The 22501-nt window shown below is 42.0% G+C and overlaps 1 protein-coding gene across 6 annotated transcripts in view; it reads right to left on the minus strand.

Moving 5' to 3' along the window:
* LOC138751253 (tomoregulin-1-like) overlaps positions 1–21187 on the minus strand; it is a 292118-nt gene extending 270931 nt beyond the window's left edge. Inside the window, exon 1 of one of the 6 annotated variants that reach the window (XM_069913308.1) lies at positions 21061–21187. Coding sequence is in view for 2 of the 6 variants with exons in the window: in XM_069913306.1 (XP_069769407.1) it covers positions 17884–18199 (316 nt within the window). In the remaining 4 variants the exon portion in view is untranslated. Of the gene's footprint in view, positions 1–17883; positions 18427–21060 lie in introns of those variants that run through there. The other 5 variants (XM_069913311.1, XM_069913310.1, XM_069913306.1 and 2 more) reach the window with 5 other exon arrangements.
* Positions 21188–22501: the final 1314 nt, after the last annotated feature.

Genomic DNA, 22501 nt, shown 5'->3' on the forward strand with positions numbered 1-22501 from the left:
TGAAATCATGAAAGTTTTCAATACAACTGGATGAATTTACTGTACAGGACAGTGAGGCTCCATTATTGGCATACGTGAGATATATTGATTAGGAAGAGTTTCAGGAAGAGATGTTGTTTTGTGAATCATTAGAAATAACCACAACTGCAGTTGATACCTACAGCAAACTCAAAAATTATTTGGATGAAAATGAAATACCAAAAGGAAACATTGTATCTTGTGCTACAGATGGTGCACCTGCTATGATGGGTAAAAAAAAAAGGTGTTTAAAATTAATGAAAGATGAAAATCCAAACATTGGTTGTTCATTGTGTTACCCACCGAGAAAATTTAGGTGACAAGAAAGTTTCCCGTTCTACATGAGATACTGCATTCTGCAATCAAGTGTATCAATGTCACCAGAGTTAATGCCAAATGTGAATGTCTGTTGAAGCAGAGTTGTGTCAATAAAAATGCAAAACATGTGAGATTATTGCTTCTCACTGAAATAAGGTGGTTGTCAAAGGGAAACTGCAAAAGGTTTATGGAACTGTTTTGATCTTCTCAGTGAGTTTTTGAAGGACAAACCCGAAATGGAGCTCTTGCTATCGAAAGATAGCAAAGCTTATTGTGACATACTTGATGGGCATTTTTGAGAAACTAAGTACATTGAACAAGCAACTCCAAGTAGCAAATATGATGCTCGTTGATGCAAAAACCAAGATATTTGGATTCATGACACTTCTAGAATTATGCGAAAGGAATATTTCTGCAAGAATTTCAGGCAGTTCAATTGGCTGAATAAGTGTGAGGTAACTAATGCTGCTACAAACGTCATTATGGACCATTTAAAAATGTTGGTTACCGACTTCAATGATGGATTTGTGATTTAAAGGCAATGAAGTTTCCCTCTTGGTTAACTCAGCCATTGCTGGTGGACTTATCTGAAGTTCCAGAGCAATACCAAAAGGAGTTATCTGAGTTGCAACATGATGAATCTGTGAAAACTCTGTTCAAAATCAAAGGAACCATGATGTGGCTGTCTAACAAGATCGAAAAGAAATACCCAAACTCAACTACTTTAGCAAGGGAACTATTGATACATTTTCTATCGTCTTATTTAGTAGAATGTGGCTTTAATGCTGTAGCGCTGGATGGGTCACGTCTCCAGAATGGAGGACCATCGCCTTCCCAAGATCGTGTTATATGGCGAGCTCTCCACTGGCCACCGTGACAGAGGTGCACCAAAGAAAAGGTACAAGGACTGCCTAAAGAAATCTCTTGGTGCCTGCCACATTGACCACCACCAGTGGGCTGATAACGCCTCAAACCGTGCAAAAGGAGGAAAAACCCAACACCCAACCCCAACCAACCAATTTTCCCCTCCAACCGCTGCAATCGTGTCTGCCTGTCCCGCATCGGACTTGTCAGCCACAAACGAGCCTGCAGCTGACGTGGACTTTTTACCCCCTCCATAAATCTTCGTCCGCGAAGCCAAGCCAAAGAAAAAGATTTAGTATAAGCTAAGAGAAATCAACTGGAAATTACAAAACATGATGGTTGACATATTGAAATAGTAGTTGAATATGAAATATGCATTCCAGTGTATTACCGACTTTAATTGCATTGAAGTGCATTTGCTGTAAATACTTTAATTAAAGCTTCTTTGAATATATAACTTTCTTCAGCTAATGGTGGGGTGTACGTTTTTTTTTGAAAAATTAAAGTGGGGCCGAGGCCAAAAAAGGTTACAAACCCCTGTTCTATTCTGTACCATAATATTTTTCTGTCTATTCACACTGACTTGCACCTAGTCCATAGCCCTCCATGTAGCTGTCCAAATTCATTTTAAATGTTAAAATTGAGCCCACTTTATCTCTAGCTCCACATTCCCACCACTCTCTGTATGAAGAAGTTAATCCAATGCTTCCCCTAAACCTTTCCCCTTTCACCCTTAACCCTGCATCTCACCTTCCCTCAGTGAAAAAGGCCTACCCACATGTACTCTGTATAAAGTCATAATTTTTAAATACTTCTAACAAATCTCTGTTATTACAGAGTTCTGTGTTGTGTATTGACCTATGTGTTGTGTGGTTTTATGTTAAAAAGTGACAGTTTGCCTTTGAGAGCCAAGGTGAAGGTCGACTGCAGAGAGTGAGAGATGAACTGGGCATGTGCAGATGATCTAGAAATTTCTGGACTTGGAAGACAAATCAACACTGGGTGTGCTGTGGAGTGGAAGGAGGCCCAAAACATGAGTCTGGGAGGCAGTTTAGAATGTTGGGAATTTTAAAAGGGATGAACATTCCGAAGGCAGCCATTGTTCCTCTCTCTGCAAGCAACACAAGAAGACAACTTCGAATTTTGTGCTCTCTCTCTCTCTCTCTCTCTCACAAAAATCATTCGGCTTCAGTTTACCAAACAAACTGAATTTTGTTTATAATCTTTGCTTCAGTTAAGATCGAAGTTTTGAGAGTCTTATGTGTTTTGTGTCTACGATTTTCTGTGGGCTGTTTGGAAATATAACTTAGACTTTAATTACATGTGTTATATTTAGGCTGTGGAATTTATTAGTTTTACACTGTTATAGAAATTTGCATAGTAATCAGTGGGCATTGTTATAAAAGGGGGGATTTTTGAATTAATGTTTGAAGGTGAATTTTTGTTAATAAAGTAATTGTTCATCTTTACCCCTGTGTGATATGCTTCCTTTGTGGTTGTTGGTTTGATCTTGTAACACTATGCGTTCTTCTACACTCTAGCGGAAAAAAAAACCTGTTTAAACTTTCCCTGGAACTCAGATCCTGAAGTCCAAGCAACATCCTAGTGAATCTTCTCTACACTCTTTCAATCTTATTGATATATTTTGAATAGTTAGGTGACCAAAATTGCACACAATACTCAAGTTTGGCCTCATCAATGTCTTAAACAACTTTACCATAATATCACAACTCCTAAACTCAATACTTTGGTTTATGGAGGCCAATATGCCAAATTCTGTCTTTACAAACTTGTCTACCTGTGATGCTACTTTCAGAGAATTATGTATCTGTATTCCCAGATCCCTCTGTTTGGCTGCACTCCTCAGTGCCATACCATTCACTGAGTATGTCCTTTCTTGTTTTGTCCTTCCAAAATGTAACACCTCACACTTGTCTGCATTCAATTAGATCTGTCATTTTTCCAGCTGGTCCAGATCCCTCTGCAAGCTTATCGTCTCCAATCTTAGTGTCATATACAATTACTGTATTAATTTACCACATTATCATCCAGATCATTGATATAGATGACAAACAATGGTCCCAGCACATATTGCTGAGGCACACTACTTGTCACAGGCCTCCAGTCTGAGAAGCAATCATCCACCACTACTCTGTGACTTCTCCCATATGGCCATTGTCAAATTAAGTTTACTACCTCACCATGAATACTGAGCATCTTAACTTCCTGACTAACCTCCCATGTGGCCCTTGACAAGGGCCTTACTAAAGTCCATGTAGACTGCATCCAGTCTTTCTTTCATCAACTTTCCTGTTAACCTTCTTGAATAACTATCAGATTTGTTAAACACAACCTACCAGGCATAAAGTCACATTGACTATCTAATCAGACCCTGCCTATCAAAATACATTTATAGCCCATCTCTTAGAAAACTTTCCAATAATTTACCTATTGATGATGTTAGGTTCTACAGCCTACAATTTTCAGGATTATTTTTGGAGTCTTTTTTTAAAAAAAACATCAGAAGAGCTTGACCTACCCTCCAATTCTCTCGCACCACACCTGTGGCTAAGGACATTTTAAATATTTCTGCCAGAGTTTCAACACTTACTTCCCTGAAAACCCAAGGGAATATCTTGTCAGGCCCTGGTTGTCATGATAATGAATATGTATGAGATGTGCCGGAAGTCATGTGGCATGAGAGAGAGAAAAGAGCACAAGCAGGAGAACAAAGGAAACTGGAAAATAAAGACACTGAGAAGTTTACTTGATAAAACTTGTGTTTGATGTTTTATTAACTTCACATTTCGGGCCACAAATGTGACATTGGCGACGAGGATGAAAGAAGCTTGAAGAAAATTAAAGACTAAAGAAGATTACAGACAACTTCAAGGTGATAAGAATTTTCTCTTTGACTCAGTACTTTTAGGGCTGGAATATTTCCTCATGGCTGGGGCAGACAGTGACTTTCTAGCACATAGTGGAATTGCACATTTTGACCCAACGGGTGATGCAAGCACTGTAAGTGTGAAGTGGAAGGCATGGCTGGAAGAATTTGAATCCTACGCCCACAGTCATGGGCTATTTCTAGATACCGTACAGCTGAACAAAAAGCGCAGAGAAGGGCATTACTTCTTTTCACTGCTGGTCCCGCAGTTCGGGAAACATTTAAGACACTTTTGAATACTGGAAGAAAGGATGAGTAACGGAAAGCGGTAGATGCATTAAATGCACACTATGTAGTGACACCGAATGCTACATTTCAACGCCATTTGTTTCGAAGGACGAGACAAGAAGATGGCCAGACAATTGCTCAGTACGTGACAAGACTACGCCAGCTAGCTGTTGGATGCAATTACATGCCAGCTGATTTGGACAACCAATTATTGGATCAAGTCGTACAGCACTGCAGATCAGATAAACTCAGAAGACGTCTACAGGAAAGAGGGAGTGAGTTGGAACTCACCGATGCTTTAGCCATTGCTGCTGCATTAGAGGCTGTTGGAGGGCAATTTCATACCATGACCCTGAAAGACAACTCAAGCCAGCAAATTAAGAGGCTCTCACATCGCCATAACCAGCCAAGATATACGTCGACACAGGACGTGGAGTGTTATCAATGTGGAAACCGAGGTCACTTTGGAAAAGACCCATATTGCCCGGCCAAAGGCAAAGTTTGCAGAAAGTGTGGAGGTAAGGACCACTTTGCAAAGAAGTGTGAAAGCAAGTCCAATGCAGACCAGAAGAGGAAGAGTACAACTTCCGAAGGCAAAGCCTGGGGGAAAGGACAGTATCCTGAAAAGAAAGATACCATTCGCCAGAGAGACGGTGACGATGATGATACCCAGGAGGAACAGAGTTGTTACCAATTTACGTTGAATGATGTACGTCATGAGAAGGTCCCAGTGATCATTGGTGGAGTGACAGTGCAGGTCATTGTAGACTCAGGCAGTGACAGTAATGTGATTGATCGACATTTATGGGAGAAGTTGAAAAGGAAAAAGATCATCTGTACCTCAAAGAAGTGTTCCAAGAAACTGTATCCATACACAGCAATCAAGCCATTGCAGACCATTGGATGTTTTACTGCAACTGTTGAAGCTGGAGATAAGTACACCGAAGCAGAGTTTATGGTCATAGAAGATAGGGGAGAACCATTGCTGAGTAGAAGCACACCGCAAGACCTGGCAATACTTCATATTGCAGCTTGTGTCAATTCAATTCAGTCATACGAGAATATGAAGCAAGAATTCCCCGCAGTCTTCCAAGGAGTAGGAAAGCTGAAAGGTCGACAATTGAAGCTAGCGGTAGATGAAACGGTCAAACCCAAGGCACAACCAATGCGCCGAACTCCGTTTGGACTTCGTGGGAAAGTCGAAGTCAAAATTAAAGAATTGATCGAACAAGACATTATTGAACCGGTGGAACATTTGACACAATGGGTCAGTCCCGTAGTGATTGTGCCCAAACCAAAGGGTGACATAAGACTATGTGTTGACATGAGAATGGCCAATGAAGCTATAATTAGAGAACGACACCCTATACCAACAGTGGAGGAAATACTTCAAAAACTAACTACCAGCAAGGTATTCTCAAAAATTGATCTGAAATGAGGCTATCATCAATTAGAGCTGGATCCAGGTTCCCGAGATGTAACAACATTTGTGACTCACTGTGGATTGTATCGTTACAAGAGACTATCATTTGGAATTAATGCAGCTTCGGAGATCTACCAGTATGAAATCCATCGAGTGATTCAAGACATTCCTGGAGTTGCCAACATTTCTGACAATATCATAGCCCATGCACCAATGAAGGAAGAGCATGACAAACAGTTGAGGCGTGTACTATCTAGACTACAGGAGGCAGGCCTTACCATGAATGGAAACAAGTGCCAGTTCGGTGTGTCAGAAATGGACTTCATGGGACACAGACTTACACGGGATGGACTAAACCCTGCAGAGGCCAAGGTGAAAGCTATTGAAGAGGCACGTGCACCTCAGAACTCAACAGAGGTGAGGAGTTTCCTGGGATTGGTCAATTTTTGTGCAAAGTACATTCCTAATTTCGCTACAGTGGCAGAACCACTAAGGAAACTAACCAGGAAAGGTGTACCTTTTCATTTTGGATCTGAGCAGAAGAAAGCATTCACAGCGCTGAAGCAAAGCCTCACAGATGCAAAAACTCTTGGATATTACGATCCGGCGGCATCAACCAAAGTCATAGCGGATGCCAGTCCGGTTGGTTTAGGAGCCGTGTTGGTCCAGATGCATGATGGAGGACCAAGAATCATTGCCTATGCCAGCAGATCGTTATCAGATGTGGAAAGAAGATACTCTCAGACAGAGAAAGATGCACTCGGACTTGTATGGGCCTGTGAGAGGTTCCATGCATATTTATACGGCATTGAATTTGAACTCATCACAGATCATAAGCCATTAGAGGTGATCTATGCACCTAGATCCAAACCATGTGCCAGAATAGAGAGATGGGTACTCAGACTACAACCCTACAAATATAAAGTAATCCACATTGCAGGGAAAACAAACATTGCAGATCCGCTGTCCAGATTGGTGAAGGATGGTGGTCCACAATCCAAGTCAGAATTGGGAACAGAAACAGAGAGCTTTGTATGCTTCGTAGCTATTCAGTCGACACCGAAAGCTGTGACTACGAAGGAGGTCGAGAAAGAATCCGAACGTGATCCAGAACTCATGGAAGTAAGAGAATGCATACAGAGTGGACAATAGGACAAGTGTACTCACAAGGCTTACATTCCCATTAGAGACGAACTTTGTTGCATCGGACAGCGTGTATTGAGAGGTTGCAGATTGGTGATTCTGCAAAGATTAAGACCGAAGATCGTATCCTTAGCGCATGAAGGACACCTAGGTATTGTTGGTACCAAGCAAAACCTCAGGACCAAGGTATGGTGGCCAGGTTGTGATAAGGACGCAGAGAAATTTTTTTAAACTTGTCACGGATGTCAAATCACAAGTAGGAGTAATCCGCCAGAACCGATCCGGAGTACGCAACTCCCGACAGGACCATGGATCGACGTAGCTGTTGATTTTCTTGGACCTTTACCGACGGGTGAATCAATTATGGTAGTGATAGATTACTACAGCAGATACTATGAGTACGTGGTGTTGAAGTCCACAACCACTGAAAAAACAATACAAGCATTAGCAGAGATATTCGCAAGATATGGATTACCTGTTACATTATACTCTGACAATGGTCCACAATTCATTTCAGAGACATTTGCGGAATACATGAGGACCACAGGTATCCACCATCATAAAGTAACCCCGAAATGGCCGCAAGCCAATGGAGAAGTAGACAGACAAAATCAGTCCATTGAAAAACGATTGAGGATTGCACACGCAGAAGGCGAGAAGCATTGCTATCTTATGTGGCTGTCTATCGAGCAACGCCTCATGCAACCACTGGAAAAAGTCCTGCAGAAGCATTTTTTGGGAGAAAAATCCACACAAAAATGCCAGAAATAAAGGAAATCCGAGACGACCAGGAGATGAGGGACCACGATGCTGAAAAGAAAGGTGCAGCAAAGCTGTACACAGATTCGAAACGTGGAGCCAAGTACTCAGACATCACGCCAGGAGATAATGTTCTAGTGAGGCATGAAACTGGTGGTAAGCTAGACACACCTTATTACCATCAACCCTATACTGTCGTATCCAGAAGTGGCAGTATGGTGACAGTCAAGTCTCCGACTGGAGTCCTGTATAAGAGAAATGTATCAGGTGTAAAAAGGTACCAGTCCAGAGATACATCGAGCGAAGAGGTTGAAAGGCCAATACGAGATGCTGAAACTGAGAGACCTGATGATGTTCCAGAGGCAGTTACCAGCATTCCTGATGAAGTGACTAGAGCGCCAGAAACACCCGAAGCCGTGGCGAGCAGTATTTCCGACACTGAGAGTGAACAACCGAGAAGCGACGACAATACCGCAGGCAGGCCGAAACGAAACCGGAAAGTGCCCAAACGATACAAAGACTTTGTGGCATAGTTTTAATAAGAACTTTGGGACAGTATTTTAATCTTCTATCATAAAGTGCATGTATGAGTGCTGTAGGAAGTCAATTTTATGTAGTTGAGTTATAGTATTACCATTAGTTACGATGTTTGTAGGTTTCCGAGGGATATTGGTAAGTGAAGGTAAAGTTTATTTCTGATTAAAGGAGGGATGTCATGATAATGAATATGTATGAGATGTACCGGAAGTCACGTGGTATGAGAGAGAGAGTAGAGCACAAGCAGGAGAACAAAGGAAACTGGAAAATAAAGACACTGAGAAGTTTACCTGATAAAACTTGTGTTTGATGTTTTATTAACTTCACATTTCGGGCCATAAATGTGACACTGGTGATTTGCTTTAAGACAGCAAGAACCTCCTCCTCATTAATCTGTATAAGTTCTATGTTTTCCTACCTTTCTTCAACTCTGTGCCAGTTTTCAGCGTAAATACTGATGCAAAAAAACACATTTAAGTTCTCCCCCATTTCTTTTGGCTCCATTTATAGCTGACCACTCTGATCTTCAAGGGGATCAACCTTGTCCCTTACTATCCTTTTATTCTTACTATAAATGTAGAAACCCTCAGGATGTTCCTTCACATTGTCTGCCAAAGCCACCTCATGACTTCCTTTAGCCTTCCTGATTTATTTCTTGAAGTTTTTCTTGCATTTTCTACACTCCTCAAAAATCTAATTTGCTTCGTGTTGCCTATACCTGCTATACACCTCTCTCTTCTACTGAACCAGATCCCCCAAATTCCCTCGAAAATGAAGGTTCCCTCAGCCTGACACGTTGGCTCAGTGGTGTCACCCTGATCTACACCCCCCCCCCCACCACCCCACCATGGACTGAGTGTACCGTGCGTAGAAGAAACAAGTATGTGTTCCTTGCAAGTCCAGGGTGGCAGCAGCGCTAAGCAGGGGAGGGTCTGACCAGAGTGCATTAGAAGGTTCAAAACATAAATTAGTATAGTTTTAGCCTTGTAGGTTCTGTATATTAATAAATGTAAGCTGGGTTTAGAAAAAAAATGTTTTTGTTGTTATAACATCATATAACCATTTACAGCACGTACAGGGATATTTTTATAAAAAACACTAGCAAATCCGACAAGGATATTAGCCCCCCCCACCCCACCAGGCCTTCAAATCAGATGCAATCTGCCTTGTCGGAACAGGCCCAACTTTCCCTGGAAGAGAGCCCAATGATCCAGGAACCTGAAGCCCTCCCTCCTGCACCATATCTTTAGCCACATGTTAAGCTGCATTATCCCCCCATTCCTCACCTCACTAGCATGTGGCATGGATAGTAATCCTGAGATCACAACTCTAGAGGTCCTGACTGACCTTCAACTTTACGTCTTACTCCCCTTCAACTTTACGTCTTACTCCCCAAACTCTCTTTGCATGACCTCATCACCCTCCCTACAATGGGCCATGATATCTGGCTGCTCATCCTCCCTCCTGAGAATGCTGTGAACTTGATCTGAGATATCCTGTACCCTGACACCAGGGAGGCAACATATCATCCTATTTTCTTGCACCAAATCTACTTGGCCCCCTATCTAAGGGATCCCCTTTCACTACAGCTCGCCTAATCTCCTCCCTTCACTTCTTAGCCACAAGACCAGACCATGCCAGAGACCTGATCAACATGGTTTGTTCCTGGTAGGTCGACCTCCCAACCATATCCAAAATGGTATTCTTGTTATTGAGGAGAACAGCCACAGGGATGCCCTACACTGACTGCCTGTTCCCTTTTCCTCCCTTGGCCATCACCCAGCTATCCTCTTGCTGCCTCCTAGGTATGATAACATACCTGTAACTCCTCTTTCTTATCCCTCAGCCTCCAGAATGATCCGGAGTTCATCCAACTCCAGTTCCAATTACTTAACTTGGTTTGTAAGGAGCTGCAGCTGGATGCACCTCACAAATGAAGCCATCAGGGATACTGCTTCCTTCCCTGACTACCCACATTTTGTATGAGGAGCGATCTCCTGCCCTGGCTGTCATTCTCATGGTCTATGACTAAAGGAAATGGCATACAAGATAAATATAACCTGCCGTTACCTATGCCTAACTGGTGAATCCTTGCTTTCCCCCTCAAATAGGGAGGTCATTACTTATTTCAACACCACCACCTCAGCTCGCTGGAGACTCTTGAGCCTTAGCTCTGAGTCTGACTCAGGCTACTCCCTCAATGACCACTCCACTACACAGTTCCTCACTTTTATTGTGATGCTTGGGACACCTGCCCTTGATTGTCCAATTCTTTCTGCTGACCCTGAACTTTGTAAATCTTGTTCCAATTTCTTGGGTCATCTGACCTCAATTGTCCAGTATCAGATATTTTAATCTCAAACAATCCCATTGTTTATTTACAGTTTATTATACATAACCATAACCCACGTGAACATTAGAAATTAAAACTATTTTTGGGACTACTTATCCTTGAGTTTGTCCTGGACTCATAATTTCTCCCAGTTCATTCAATCTATCAACTGGACAAAATTTTCCAATGGTAGCAATTCTTTCACATATCTCTTCTTAGTACTCTTCAGTGCAACCATGCTATGTTGCACCGATCTAAATTGTATGCAGCATTTAAACTTTCATTCCAGATTAATTTCTCTGCTCTTGCATTCCATGTCTTGGCTAATATATGGCATTTTAGCCAACTCATTAATCTATCCTGTTAAATTTATGGATATGTTATTCTATTCAATATCCCCATTATAATGTCTTTTTTTCATTTAAATTTAGACATAAAGCACAGAAACAGGCCATTTCAGCCCACGAGTCTGTGCCACCTACACCCCCCAGTAAGTTTTGAACGGTGGGAGGAAACCAGAGACCCCAGGGAAAATCCACACAAACACAGGAAGAACGTAGCAACTTCTTACAGACAGCGCAGGATTTGAACTCTGGTCCTGATCGCTTGTGCTGTAACAGCATTGTGCTAACTGCTACACCAACCGTGCTGCCCTTTTATAACATCCATTCCTTTGCATTGTTGCACCTCCTCAAATACTTTACTTTTCTCTAGATTAAAGTTTATTTTCCAAATATCTGCCCAATATTATTTTCCTGCAGTCCAAATCTCTATTCAACAATGGAAAAACCAGGCCAATTTTTGTATCATCTTCAAAATTCTTCATTTTTATGGATGAAAGGAAAACAAAAGATTACGGGGTTTGATGGTTTTAGTATTTTCTTTAAGGAATATATGGGTTGGGTCAACATTGAGGGCTGAAGGGACTGAACTGTGCTGTAGTGTTTTATATTCTAATTCTCTGATGACATTCCTATGACAGGCAAGAGTAAAATATTTTAGGGAGAAGTACTGCAGTTTTTCTATTACTTTATCTCCAGGAGCAATGTGATTTTGGTAAAATGGGTCAAAAATTTGTATTACCAGGTCTTTTCAACTTTTACACTACTTTGAGGGGAGTGCTAAATTGGGCATCCATAATGAAATTAAGAAATAGAGAGAAATGCTTTTGAGTCCACACTGCTGAAGATCCAGCTGCGCTGGGTGGGTCACATCTCCAGAATGGAGGACCATCGCCTTCCCAAGATTGTGTTATATGGCGAGCTCTCCACTGGCCACCGTGACAGAGGTGCACCAAAGAAAAGGTACAAGGACTGCCTAAAGAAATCTCTTGGTGCCTGCCACATTGACCACCGCCAGTGGGCTGATATCGCCTCAAACCGTGCATCTTGGCGCCTCACAGTTTGGCGGGCAGCAACCTCCTTTGAAGAAGACCGCAGAGCCCACCTCACTGACAAAAGGCAAAGGAGGAAAAACCCAACACCCAACCCACCAATTTTCCCCTGCAACCGCTGCAACTGTGTCTGCCTGTCCCGCATCGCACTTGTCAGCCACAAACGAGCCTGCAGCTGACGTGGACATTTACCCCCTCCGTAAATCTTCGTCCGCGAAGCCAAGCCAAAGAAGAGAAGAAGAAGTAGCAATGCCTCCTATCTTAATTCTTCCTTTAGCCCTTGCTGATACCCCGCTAAATACTCAGTACAAGCTCTGTTCTCGCTGTTGCCATCAGGAAAGAGGTATAGGTGTGAAGTGCCAGTTAATGAAGAAAACGAAGGCTGTGTAGTTAACCAGGAATCATGGCTTTTATTAGCAGAAACTAATGGTACAATAATGAAAGACAATGGGTGCATACACAGATATACCCAAGGGGAGTGTCTTTAGTGGTAGAGATAATACACGTCCAATGTCAGTAAAGCAGACTAAGCACAGGGAAAGACTGACAGCACAACACAGATTCACCACAAGGTGCCTTAAGACTCGCACCACCAGGTTCTGGAACAGTTGCTCCCTCTCCACCATCAGACTCCTCAATGACAAACTCATTCAGAGACTCATTTAAGAACTCTTACTTGTGTACTTTATTTATTTTCTTTTTGTTCTCTTTGTATTGCCCAGTTTGTCTATAGGTCTTTGTTTATATTTTATACTGTATACAGTTTATTTTTTGCACTACATATTAGTGGTAATTCTGCCATGCCTGCGGGAAAAAGGAATCTCAGGATTGTATTGATGTCATGTATGTACTCTAACAATAAATCTGAATCTAAATCAAAAAAAAGCAGAGACTTGTATCCTGATTCCAGATGATCCTTCATATGGAGGCAAGTCAAAAACAAATGATGGAGACTAGCTGAAATCACATAACATCCAAAGTGGAAAACCAAGTCCAATTAAGATTTTCTAACTGACAGTCTGGATTGGTCATAAGAATGTCCTATATCCAAGCCCCAACCTACAACGGAGTGAAACATGGAAGTCAGCAGACACTCTGATTGTAGCAAAAATACACAGAAATATTGGAAGAACTCAGCTCATCTCATACTGTCCATAGGAGGTAAAGATATATTTCCAATATTTCAGGCCTGAGACCTTCAAGGAAAGCTCTTCCCCAACATTCAACTGCAGGTTATTGGTTTCAAAGGACATCACATTTACTTTTGTGTTTGGCTCAATTACACCCTACCTATTTGGAACTGGTTACATGGCTCTAAAATTCTCTTTCAAAGTTCCCAGTGAGTGCTCTATGATGTTTTGATATGTTAAAGGTGCCTTGTGCAAACAAGCTGTTATCATCACATACTCTAAGCCATTGAAAGACATTGGAGAGAAAATCTGATAATGCTGGATTTGGACAGGAGTTTAATCAAATGTACTGTATTGAAGAATTAGAATTTTATGTCAATGGTATAGGTATCATTATTGTCAGTGGTAATAAAACTACTAATTATAATCAATATTGTTTGTGGTTCTACATTTTCAAGATCAAAATTGAATTTATTGTTATGTACACAAAGATACAAAAAAAGGTCTTCCTTTGTTTGTCCCATAAGAGCACACAACAGAAGTGCCATTATAACAGCACCAGGATCAAGACAAGAAAGAGAAGCAAAGAGAGTCCCCTCAGAGACATGGCATGTCCGTGCATCCCGCTGCCCCATTTCAAGGAATAGTATGTTCTCTTATATGTCTCTATTGTCTCTCTGTTATTAATTCTCAATTTTTCATTCTTTACCTCTTTCATTTTTCTTCAACGACTTTTGCCTTATTCTTTTATCTTCTTTCCCTATTCTCTGATTCCTTTCTGCTTTTCCTTCATATTTGCAGAAGCTGTCAGCTATTAAGGCCTATTTCTTTCAAGTGCTTCTGATACACCGCAACCACGCTGTTTCTTGTGTTTTTATGTTTATCTGCACTAAAGTGATGCAAATGAATTGCATAATGCATGCATAAATTTAACTAAAAGCATGATTTCTATAGTCCTAATTAACAGCACGGCACACGATTAACATAAATATTACAGAAATCTATCTTCAACAAGAATCATACAACTACTTATTTTTGAAAGTCAGATATTTATATTTTAAAAATGTTTTTGGTTTGCAAACTACTTTGCATGGATCTCACATCAATAATTTATGCATTATTTTCCCCAGAGGACTTCTGCAAGGTTTTGCAATTCAGATCTGAAAGCTCTATCATGTTTTTTTTCCAGCTCTTCAAAGCCACAGTTTCCTCTTGACTTTCACAAGTCTACCCAACAGTTTTTCAATAAGAATATATGAAAGTATATAGAGAAATAGTAGATAAATAGGATTAGACAGATTTAGTTGAGCAGCCAGTGCTGACAGAAATACAATGGACTGAAAAAGCTATAAATTTAATGGAGCTACACTTTACCTCAAGAGTTCAATGGGCCAGCAGTGGTATATCTAGCCCTGCAATAATCTATAAAAAGAACTATAACTATAAAAGTAAAATACTTAACAGACAGAAATCAGAAATAAAAGCAAAGTATTGAGTAGATTGGGCAGTATCTGTGGAAAAGGAGAAAGGGCCTCATGTTTCAGGCTCATTACAATTCACTCATTCTGATGAAAAGTCAATGACTTAATATTAAAATATTAACAAGTTCTGGTCCTTGTTTTGAATAGCTTATAATCGTCCAGCTAAAACAACTTGATGGGCCCTTCATACTATGGTCAAGAGAGGAGCATGTGCACTGGCTCCTCAAACATGTATTGAATGTAAGGGGTTCCAGTTCAAGTAGATTCAGCCCCACCCTGGGTGCATCAATTATTCAACCAAAGAGGAATTAAAATGAAGATAGGGAAATCAAGAGAAAGTAAAAAAAAATACAGCCATAATGTCTTGAATTGTTCTGATTGTTGTCATGTCAGAAATAAAGAGGCTATTTTTGTCTACAGCAAGCTCCCATAAAATATTGAATGCAATGGCATACTGGGCCAATCATTTCATTGTGTTTCTGAACGAAGGATAAATATTGGCTGGAGCACTGGAGAAAACGATTCTACCTTGTGATCTTTTACACCCATCTAATACAGCTGCCAGGGCTTCAGTTAAGAGTCTCAATATACAGATTTATTCATTAAATTCTATACTGGAGTATTAGCTTAGAAAAAAAGCAGTCCTGCTTTGATTTGGAAGTAACAATGAAAGCTATGTTATAATTCTGTTTGTCTTCTCTGTTTTTGTTCAATGTTTCGGACTTAAAATGGACCTATCATTTCATGAAATTATGTTCAAGAATATGGTTTTCCATTTGCTGTCAAACTGTTTCCTCACTAAGTCTTGGGAAAATTGGTGTCCAAGACATGAAAATCTTTTTTTTTTAAAAAAGGTGGACTATCTTGCAGTTTCATCTTTTGTCTTCAATTGATGTTTTCTCATTTCAACCTCCAGTTCATCAATATCATTATATTAACTCTTCATCTAATCTCTCCTCATTTATTCTGTTTGAACTTTTCATGTTGTTGTTACTTCTCTTTTCTTGAAATTAGAACTGTTTGCTGATTACCATCTCTGCTGATTTTCTCTGGGCTCAGAACTTTTAAAACCCTTCTTCTGACTCTTCTCCTAAATGAATGACACACTACAAAAATCCTTTTAAGATTCTGTTCACTCCTTCCTGAATCGGAGTCTTCTTTTATTGTTTCACTCTCAGTAATAACCTGGGTTTCTTAATTTTAAAAATGTATCAAGTTCATACAGAATTTACACAATCTCTCCAGAATACATCCATCAGATCAAGATTGCTGCCCATTGCAATAATACCCTTATTCAATTTACTGAATTAATGCTGATTAGTCAATTGACTGACCTTTTGTTACTTTTTTTGCAGGAGGATTTTTAAGCGTAGTACTCGATTTTTTTTTGCAAATAAAGAATATTGAAATTAATAAAGGAAAAATGAAGGATATTGGAAAATAGTTAAATATAACAATCTCTGTCCAATTTTCCACTAGTGTAATTCTTTACATTATGAACTGTATAAGTGTAACAAAGTGATGCACTACTTAGATGACCATGTGGCATGTATGGTATGACATAACCAGATTTAAAAAAAAGAATCATGAAAAGTTACTGAACTGGAATTGAACGATGTTTAGTTTAGTTTCAGCAATCCTTGTGTCTAGGAGAAAACCATTCAAATATGATTTTTTTTAAATAAATGGGTTCAAACCTCTATTAGCTCATAGCAGGGTTTTTCCAGGTTCTTTTGGAGGGGGGGGGGGGGCACTAACTCCATGCATCCTTAAAAATGTTGCACCAATCAGGTGTAGAAACTAAATGCAAAACAATTCACTCAAATCTCCACGAGATTTTGCCCTTTGGTCGATTTAATTTAGCAGAGCAAGCCCTAATCCTTCGTGAACACGAACTATTCCATACATATAAAAGTATCAGAAAGAGGAACATGGACTAAATTGAATATATTCTGAAATCATAACAAGGGCGTTTGCGTACAATAGTCGAACCAATTATTTCATAGATGATTTTCTATTCTCAGCAGCAGGCAGCTGTAACGGACTTCTCGCTCTCATAAAGAGAAGTCTCTTCAGATGGTTTAGTATCGGACACCCAACGGCGGGGCTTGGGAGAGATAGGCTTTTGAAAGGCTCCATCCTCAACATCCATTGGAGCGCTCACACCCCTAACGTCGAGGTACTCGAGATGGCAGAGGTCGACAGCATCGAGTCCACGCTGCTGAAGATCCAGCTGCGCTGGATGGGTCACGTCTCCAGAATGGAGGACCATCGCCTTCCCAAGATCGTATTATATGGCGAGCTCTCCACTGGCCACCGTGACAGAGGTGCACCAAAGAAAAGGTACAAGGACTGCCTAAAGAAATCTCTTGGTGCCTGCCACATTGACCACCGCCAGTGGGCTGATAACGCCTCAAACCGTGCATCTTGGCGCCTCACAGTTTGGCGGGCAGCAGCCTCCTTTGAAGAAGACCGCAGAGCCCACCTCACTGACAAAAGGCAAAGGAGGAAAAACCCAACACCCAACCCCAACCAACCAATTTTCCCTTGCAACCGCTGCAATCGTGTCTGCCTGTCCCGCATCGGACTGGTCAGCCACAAACGAGCCTGCAGCTGACGTGGACTTTTTTACCCCCTCCATAAATCTTCGTCCGCGAAGCCAAGCCAAAGAAAGAAGAATACTAACCAACAGGAAATTCGGGCACACTCTGCAGGTGGTGGTGGTGGTGGTGGGGGGTGGGGGGACTGATGCTGAAGTTGAACCATCACAAGCAAAAAGTCCTTTTCCATAATTGGACATGGACAAAATTTAAATGGCAAAAAATGACTGAGGATTTCACCGTGGTTTCACTATCAGGTCCACGCCAAAAGCTGATGGCTGGCGGACCTGCCCAAGATCTGTCAGTCAGCCTTTTTATTCTTTTCTCAAAAAAAATAAACCCTTTGTTAAAATTTTAATAGCGAAGGTCACGTGAAATCCCGGGGGAGGCTCTATCTTTCGATCTTATCAGCGGCCAAGGGACGGTCGGGGGTGATGGGGGTGGGGATTCTCCAGGCCATTTTCATGCACCTGCTACTCCCCGTTGCAACATCCATTCAGCAACATCAAAGCGACAACGGCGCTCCGTTCAATCTGTCGCCTTTCCCTGACCCATCCACCGGCCCCTTCGCACCAACACACACAAAAGACGCAACGTTAAGTGGAGGTTCGCATGCTGCTCGTTTAACGGACCCCGACCGTCTTTGTTCTCAGACGCCCGGCTGGAGAAAGCAGCTCACGTTGTTTCAGGTTTCTTTGTGTCTCACCCACCTGAGCAATTGGTTCCCTTGCCTTTGGCGCTCTGACACTCGGCGCCGGAGAGCGGGTTCGCGGGCAGCCCTGCCGGCAGGCTACTGAGAACCAACACGCCGAACAACCAGAGGCAACAGCACGCCGAGGGTCCGGCAAACGGGCGCTGCTGGCAAGGGGAGAGCAACTCTGACACCACCATGGCCGGAGTGGAGAAGAGCCGCTGAGTGAGGGCGAGCAATCCCGCGGCGGCTGATCGGGGGAGGGTGACCGGAACGCGGAACGGGCGGCGGCTCCTCGTCCAACGGGAAGAAGCGCTCGTCCTCGCCCCATCCATCCCTCCTCGTCACTCTCGCTGCCTCCCCGGGACACCGCGCTGTTCGAATTTCTCCCCAATCCCGAGCGTTTCAGTCTCTCCCGGATTGAAGTGTAAGCTGTGAAATGAATGGCACTTCCTCCTCTTCCACCCGCCAGCTCCTGGCCAATGTCTCTCTCCGCCCCCTTCGGCTCTCCCTCTCCGCTGTCCTCCCCTGCTCGCAGTCACACCGGGCGAATTGAGAGGTGGAGGTGGGGGGGGACTGAGTCACCGAAACAACAAAGGAGACGGCGGGGGAGCGCATCACATGACTTGCCGCGGGGGCAGGGAGGGCGCACCACTGGACACACTGACATCCACGGAAACACCGTTCCCATCTGCTCGCCTGAACTTCGCGTCCAGGGTCAAGAAATCACTCCAATCCTGCCGGCGTTTCTGTGTGTCCGGGGCACATGGAAAAGAGCCGTCGGTAGATTAGAAACAAGTCCTGCAGCGAATGAAACATCATAGTTTCAAGCGTGAAAGAGGTGAACAACGGGACAATAGGGGTGGGATGAGAGTTGGTGGTCGTATTACTCAAATAGACTGCTGGATATTTTCACTTGCTGCAGGTACATGAGACAGAAAGGGAGATAATAACGGATAAATAAATACACGTTCACTCTGCAATGCTGCAGAGATCTTCGGGTGGTCCCGGGGTAGTTTTGGCTTAGGGTGGTACCGGGACGTTCGACATCAAGTTACCGGACTTGGAAACCAGAGCTTGGGACCCACAAAGCTCCCCACGGCCACTTCAATTGTGCGCGGGCAGCTGTTGCAGCGGCCCCGGTTCGATGCTCGCTTTGGGTTGCTGTCTGGGTGAAGGGGATTTATTTTCCTTGTGGGTTTCCTACTGATGCACCGGTTTCCATTCACCACCCAAACGGGTTTCTGCAAATTGTCCTTCGAGTAGAATAATGACAAAGCTCGCGCGTGCGAGAATGTGGGGGTTGGGGGGAATGAATGGCTTTCTCTCCCTGGAAGCCAGCATCTGTCCGATGGACCGAATTGCTGCCTTTTATACCTTCATAAGTTAGGTATTGCAGGAATGCATATATAGAAATGGTAAACAAAGTGAAGGGATGGAGCCGCTCCTCATTCCACAATGCCTTCACGTTTCAGTTAAGCGTGGCGGGTCTTCCATTCGCTCTGCAACGACACGATTACTAATTCGTGGCTGGGAAACCAAACCACTTTGAGTGTCTTGGGCAAGGTCCTGAACCACGGAGTCGGTTGGCTTTTCAAAACATTGATGTAAAATCTCCCACCTCGAAACTTGGGAGGGATCCGACGCTGTGCGCTATTCTGCTCTCGCTCGCTCACACACACAACCACGTTTATCGTGCAGATCACGGGGTTATCCCTGTAATGGAATTTGATTTTTCAAACAACTCCGGTTCACTTCACTCCATAACGGAAGGCGCTGATGAATAAAGTAAAAATAAAAGAATATTTAACAGCTCGCGAATTTTAATGCATTTGTCAACCTGCTCATCGAAATTTATAACAGGATCTTGCAGGATGTCAACGGATTTATGAGGTTTTTGCAACACTAAACAGTCAGAGGGAAATAATTGTTCAGTCCGCTGGAGTCAACACTTCCCAGAAAGTGAGTGATTTCACTTGAAATGAGCGAGACAAAGGACTCAGGAGAGATATGGGGATGGGGACACCGAGTTGTGTTGTTTCGGCTCATGCGACTGGCGTAAACGGCACTGGTTTCTGATCCGTACATCCAGGTCCAGAACTAAAATAACGCCACCCAAGCACAAAATGTCTCCGTGGCCATTCTCTCCTTTCCACTGCAAGTTGAGCAAGAGGTTGATGAGCCGCGAATCCCGTCATTTGCTTCTCGTTTGTCAAGTTCGGGCTGATTTGGTCTTCGGGATCGGTTTCAAAATACCCTAAGAGTGGGACAGATTTGAAAACATTCATATTTTTAACAGTTGCCTGTCAGGGCGTGAAGCCAACCATCAACGAGAATTCATTAGGAGCCAAATATTTTGAAGGTTGCATATGTATCCCAATCAAAAAGAATACATTATAAAATCACGTGATTCTATGTTGCAACTCGAACGTGGCATTGCTCCAGGAGCGGTATTGGATAAGCAACCTTAAGGTTAACAGGGCAACAGCTTGCATTACAAAACGTCGTTAATAATTACAAATGTCCCAAAGTGCTGTTTATTAAAAACCACTGAAAATTAACGGGCAAATAGAAATGACAGACCCATTCTGTCGGTTACAGAATTTAAAACGAATCTCACTGGGTTGCATTTCCATTTTGTCGAAGGTTTAAAAGTTCAATATACAAACGGGCAGAGGTTGAAAGAGGAAATATCAAGCTAAAACTAAGTTAATTGAAGAATGTGACAACATTAATAGGAATAAGTTACCTCGATGCTTTTTGTAAAAGAAACGGCCTTATTTGAGTGAAGGGGATGGGGGAGGAAAAGATTTAGACAAAGACTTTGAATGTGTTGTATTGACAAAGGAAACCTCTGAATCTCAAGGAAAGTACCATATATAATTATATATTCGTTGATACCTTGTACCCTGCCCTCCCCTTTTATGGCCCCAAAATCGCATGTTTTCCTATGACCCTATTTTGGCCCTGACCACTCAAAATTAGTTAATTGCCTGTAAAATTTCTTGGAATTTGTTAAAGCAGATATGAAAGTTGCCACAAACTTTTTATTAATTTTACACCAATAAGATATCCTTCTATATCAGCACTCTTCTTACTGAACTCTACCCTGCAGAATATGGCATTCTTGGTTGGGAAAAAATATTTACTAAATTTGCAAAAGGCAATCAAAGAAAAAAACATTGTTAAAACTTACCACCTTAACAATGTATAGGTTGCCAATTTGGTTTGACTTGCTTTCTGACCACAACCATCTTGATCATATTTGTTAATGAGAGCAAATGTCCTCATGCCACACACAGAAAAAGGCTTGAAACATGATCTCATCCATTGTGGCAAAAAAAAACCATAAGAACATAGCCCAAATATACTCATGGCTGCATGGCCAAATACAGATCTAACTATTGATTGCACTATTGTACCGATTTTACTACTATCTAGCTTAGTTCTCAAATAGTGATGACATAGATTACAGGAAGGAGATAAAGAGCTTAGTGTCATTGTGGTAGGCCAACAACTCTCCCTTCAATATCAGGAAAACAAATGAGCTGGTCATTGACAGGAAATCATGGGTGGGGTGAGCACAAGCCCCTGTGTCAATGGTGCTGAGGTGGAAATGGGGGGAGAATATTGTCAACAGCCTGTCCTGGTCTAATGCTGACAATATGGCCAAGAATGCACACCAATGCCCCTACTTCCTTTGAAACCTACGGATATTTGCCATTTCCCTTATTTCACTCATCAATTTTTATAAATGCATGACAGAAAGTATCCTGTCCAGACACATTACAGCTTGATGTGGGGAAATGCTCCACCTCAAGGAAGTGCAGAGAGATGTGAATGCTGCTCAGGCCATTGGGCAAACCAACTTTCCTTCTATAACTTCAACTATACCTCCTGTGGCCAATATATTAAGGACCCATCCCTATCCCATTCATACTCTGTTCTCCCACTTTAGGCAAAAAATACATGAGCTTAAAAAGATGAACCTTTGGATTCAGGGATAGTTTCCTTTTGTTAAAGAGCATCTAATGGAAACAAATAAAAGTGTGAAAGGAGTAGTTCAGGTAGAAGCGAAAATGTTGTTTCCACTGGAAGATGAGATTATGACTATGGGTTATAGCCTCAATATTGAGAAGTAGATTTAAGACTAAGAAGAGGAGGAATTGCTTCTTTCAGAGAGTAGTGAATCTGCAGAATTCTGTGGCCAATTAAAACTGTTTAAGATTGATAGATAGGTTTTAGCATAATAGGAGAATTTAAGGTGAAAAGGCAGGTAAGTGGAGCTGAATCCATGAACATATCAGCCATGATCGTGCTGAATAGTAGAGCAAGGTTGACGGGGCAGATAGCCTACTTTTGTCCCATTTCTTATCTTCTAACCAGACTATGGTGGAACCATCATTAATAGAAGATTATGTCCTTCACTATTTAACTGTACTTTTATCTATATTCGGCAACTTGTCCAAGTATCACTAAACCATGCACTTTTTGAATTACTGTTACATGACCCTCTGTACTTCTGTTTTCTTACTGATCTACCTTTTAAGCTGAAGTATGGGTTGCCTTGCCTTGCTAGCATGGCAAACAAAGGTGTTCACAGCATTCCAGCACGTAGAAATAAACAATAAACAAAA

The sequence above is a fragment of the Narcine bancroftii genome, chromosome 1, assembly GCF_036971445.1.
Source record: "Narcine bancroftii isolate sNarBan1 chromosome 1, sNarBan1.hap1, whole genome shotgun sequence".
NCBI classification, from domain to species: domain Eukaryota; kingdom Metazoa; phylum Chordata; class Chondrichthyes; order Torpediniformes; family Narcinidae; genus Narcine; species Narcine bancroftii.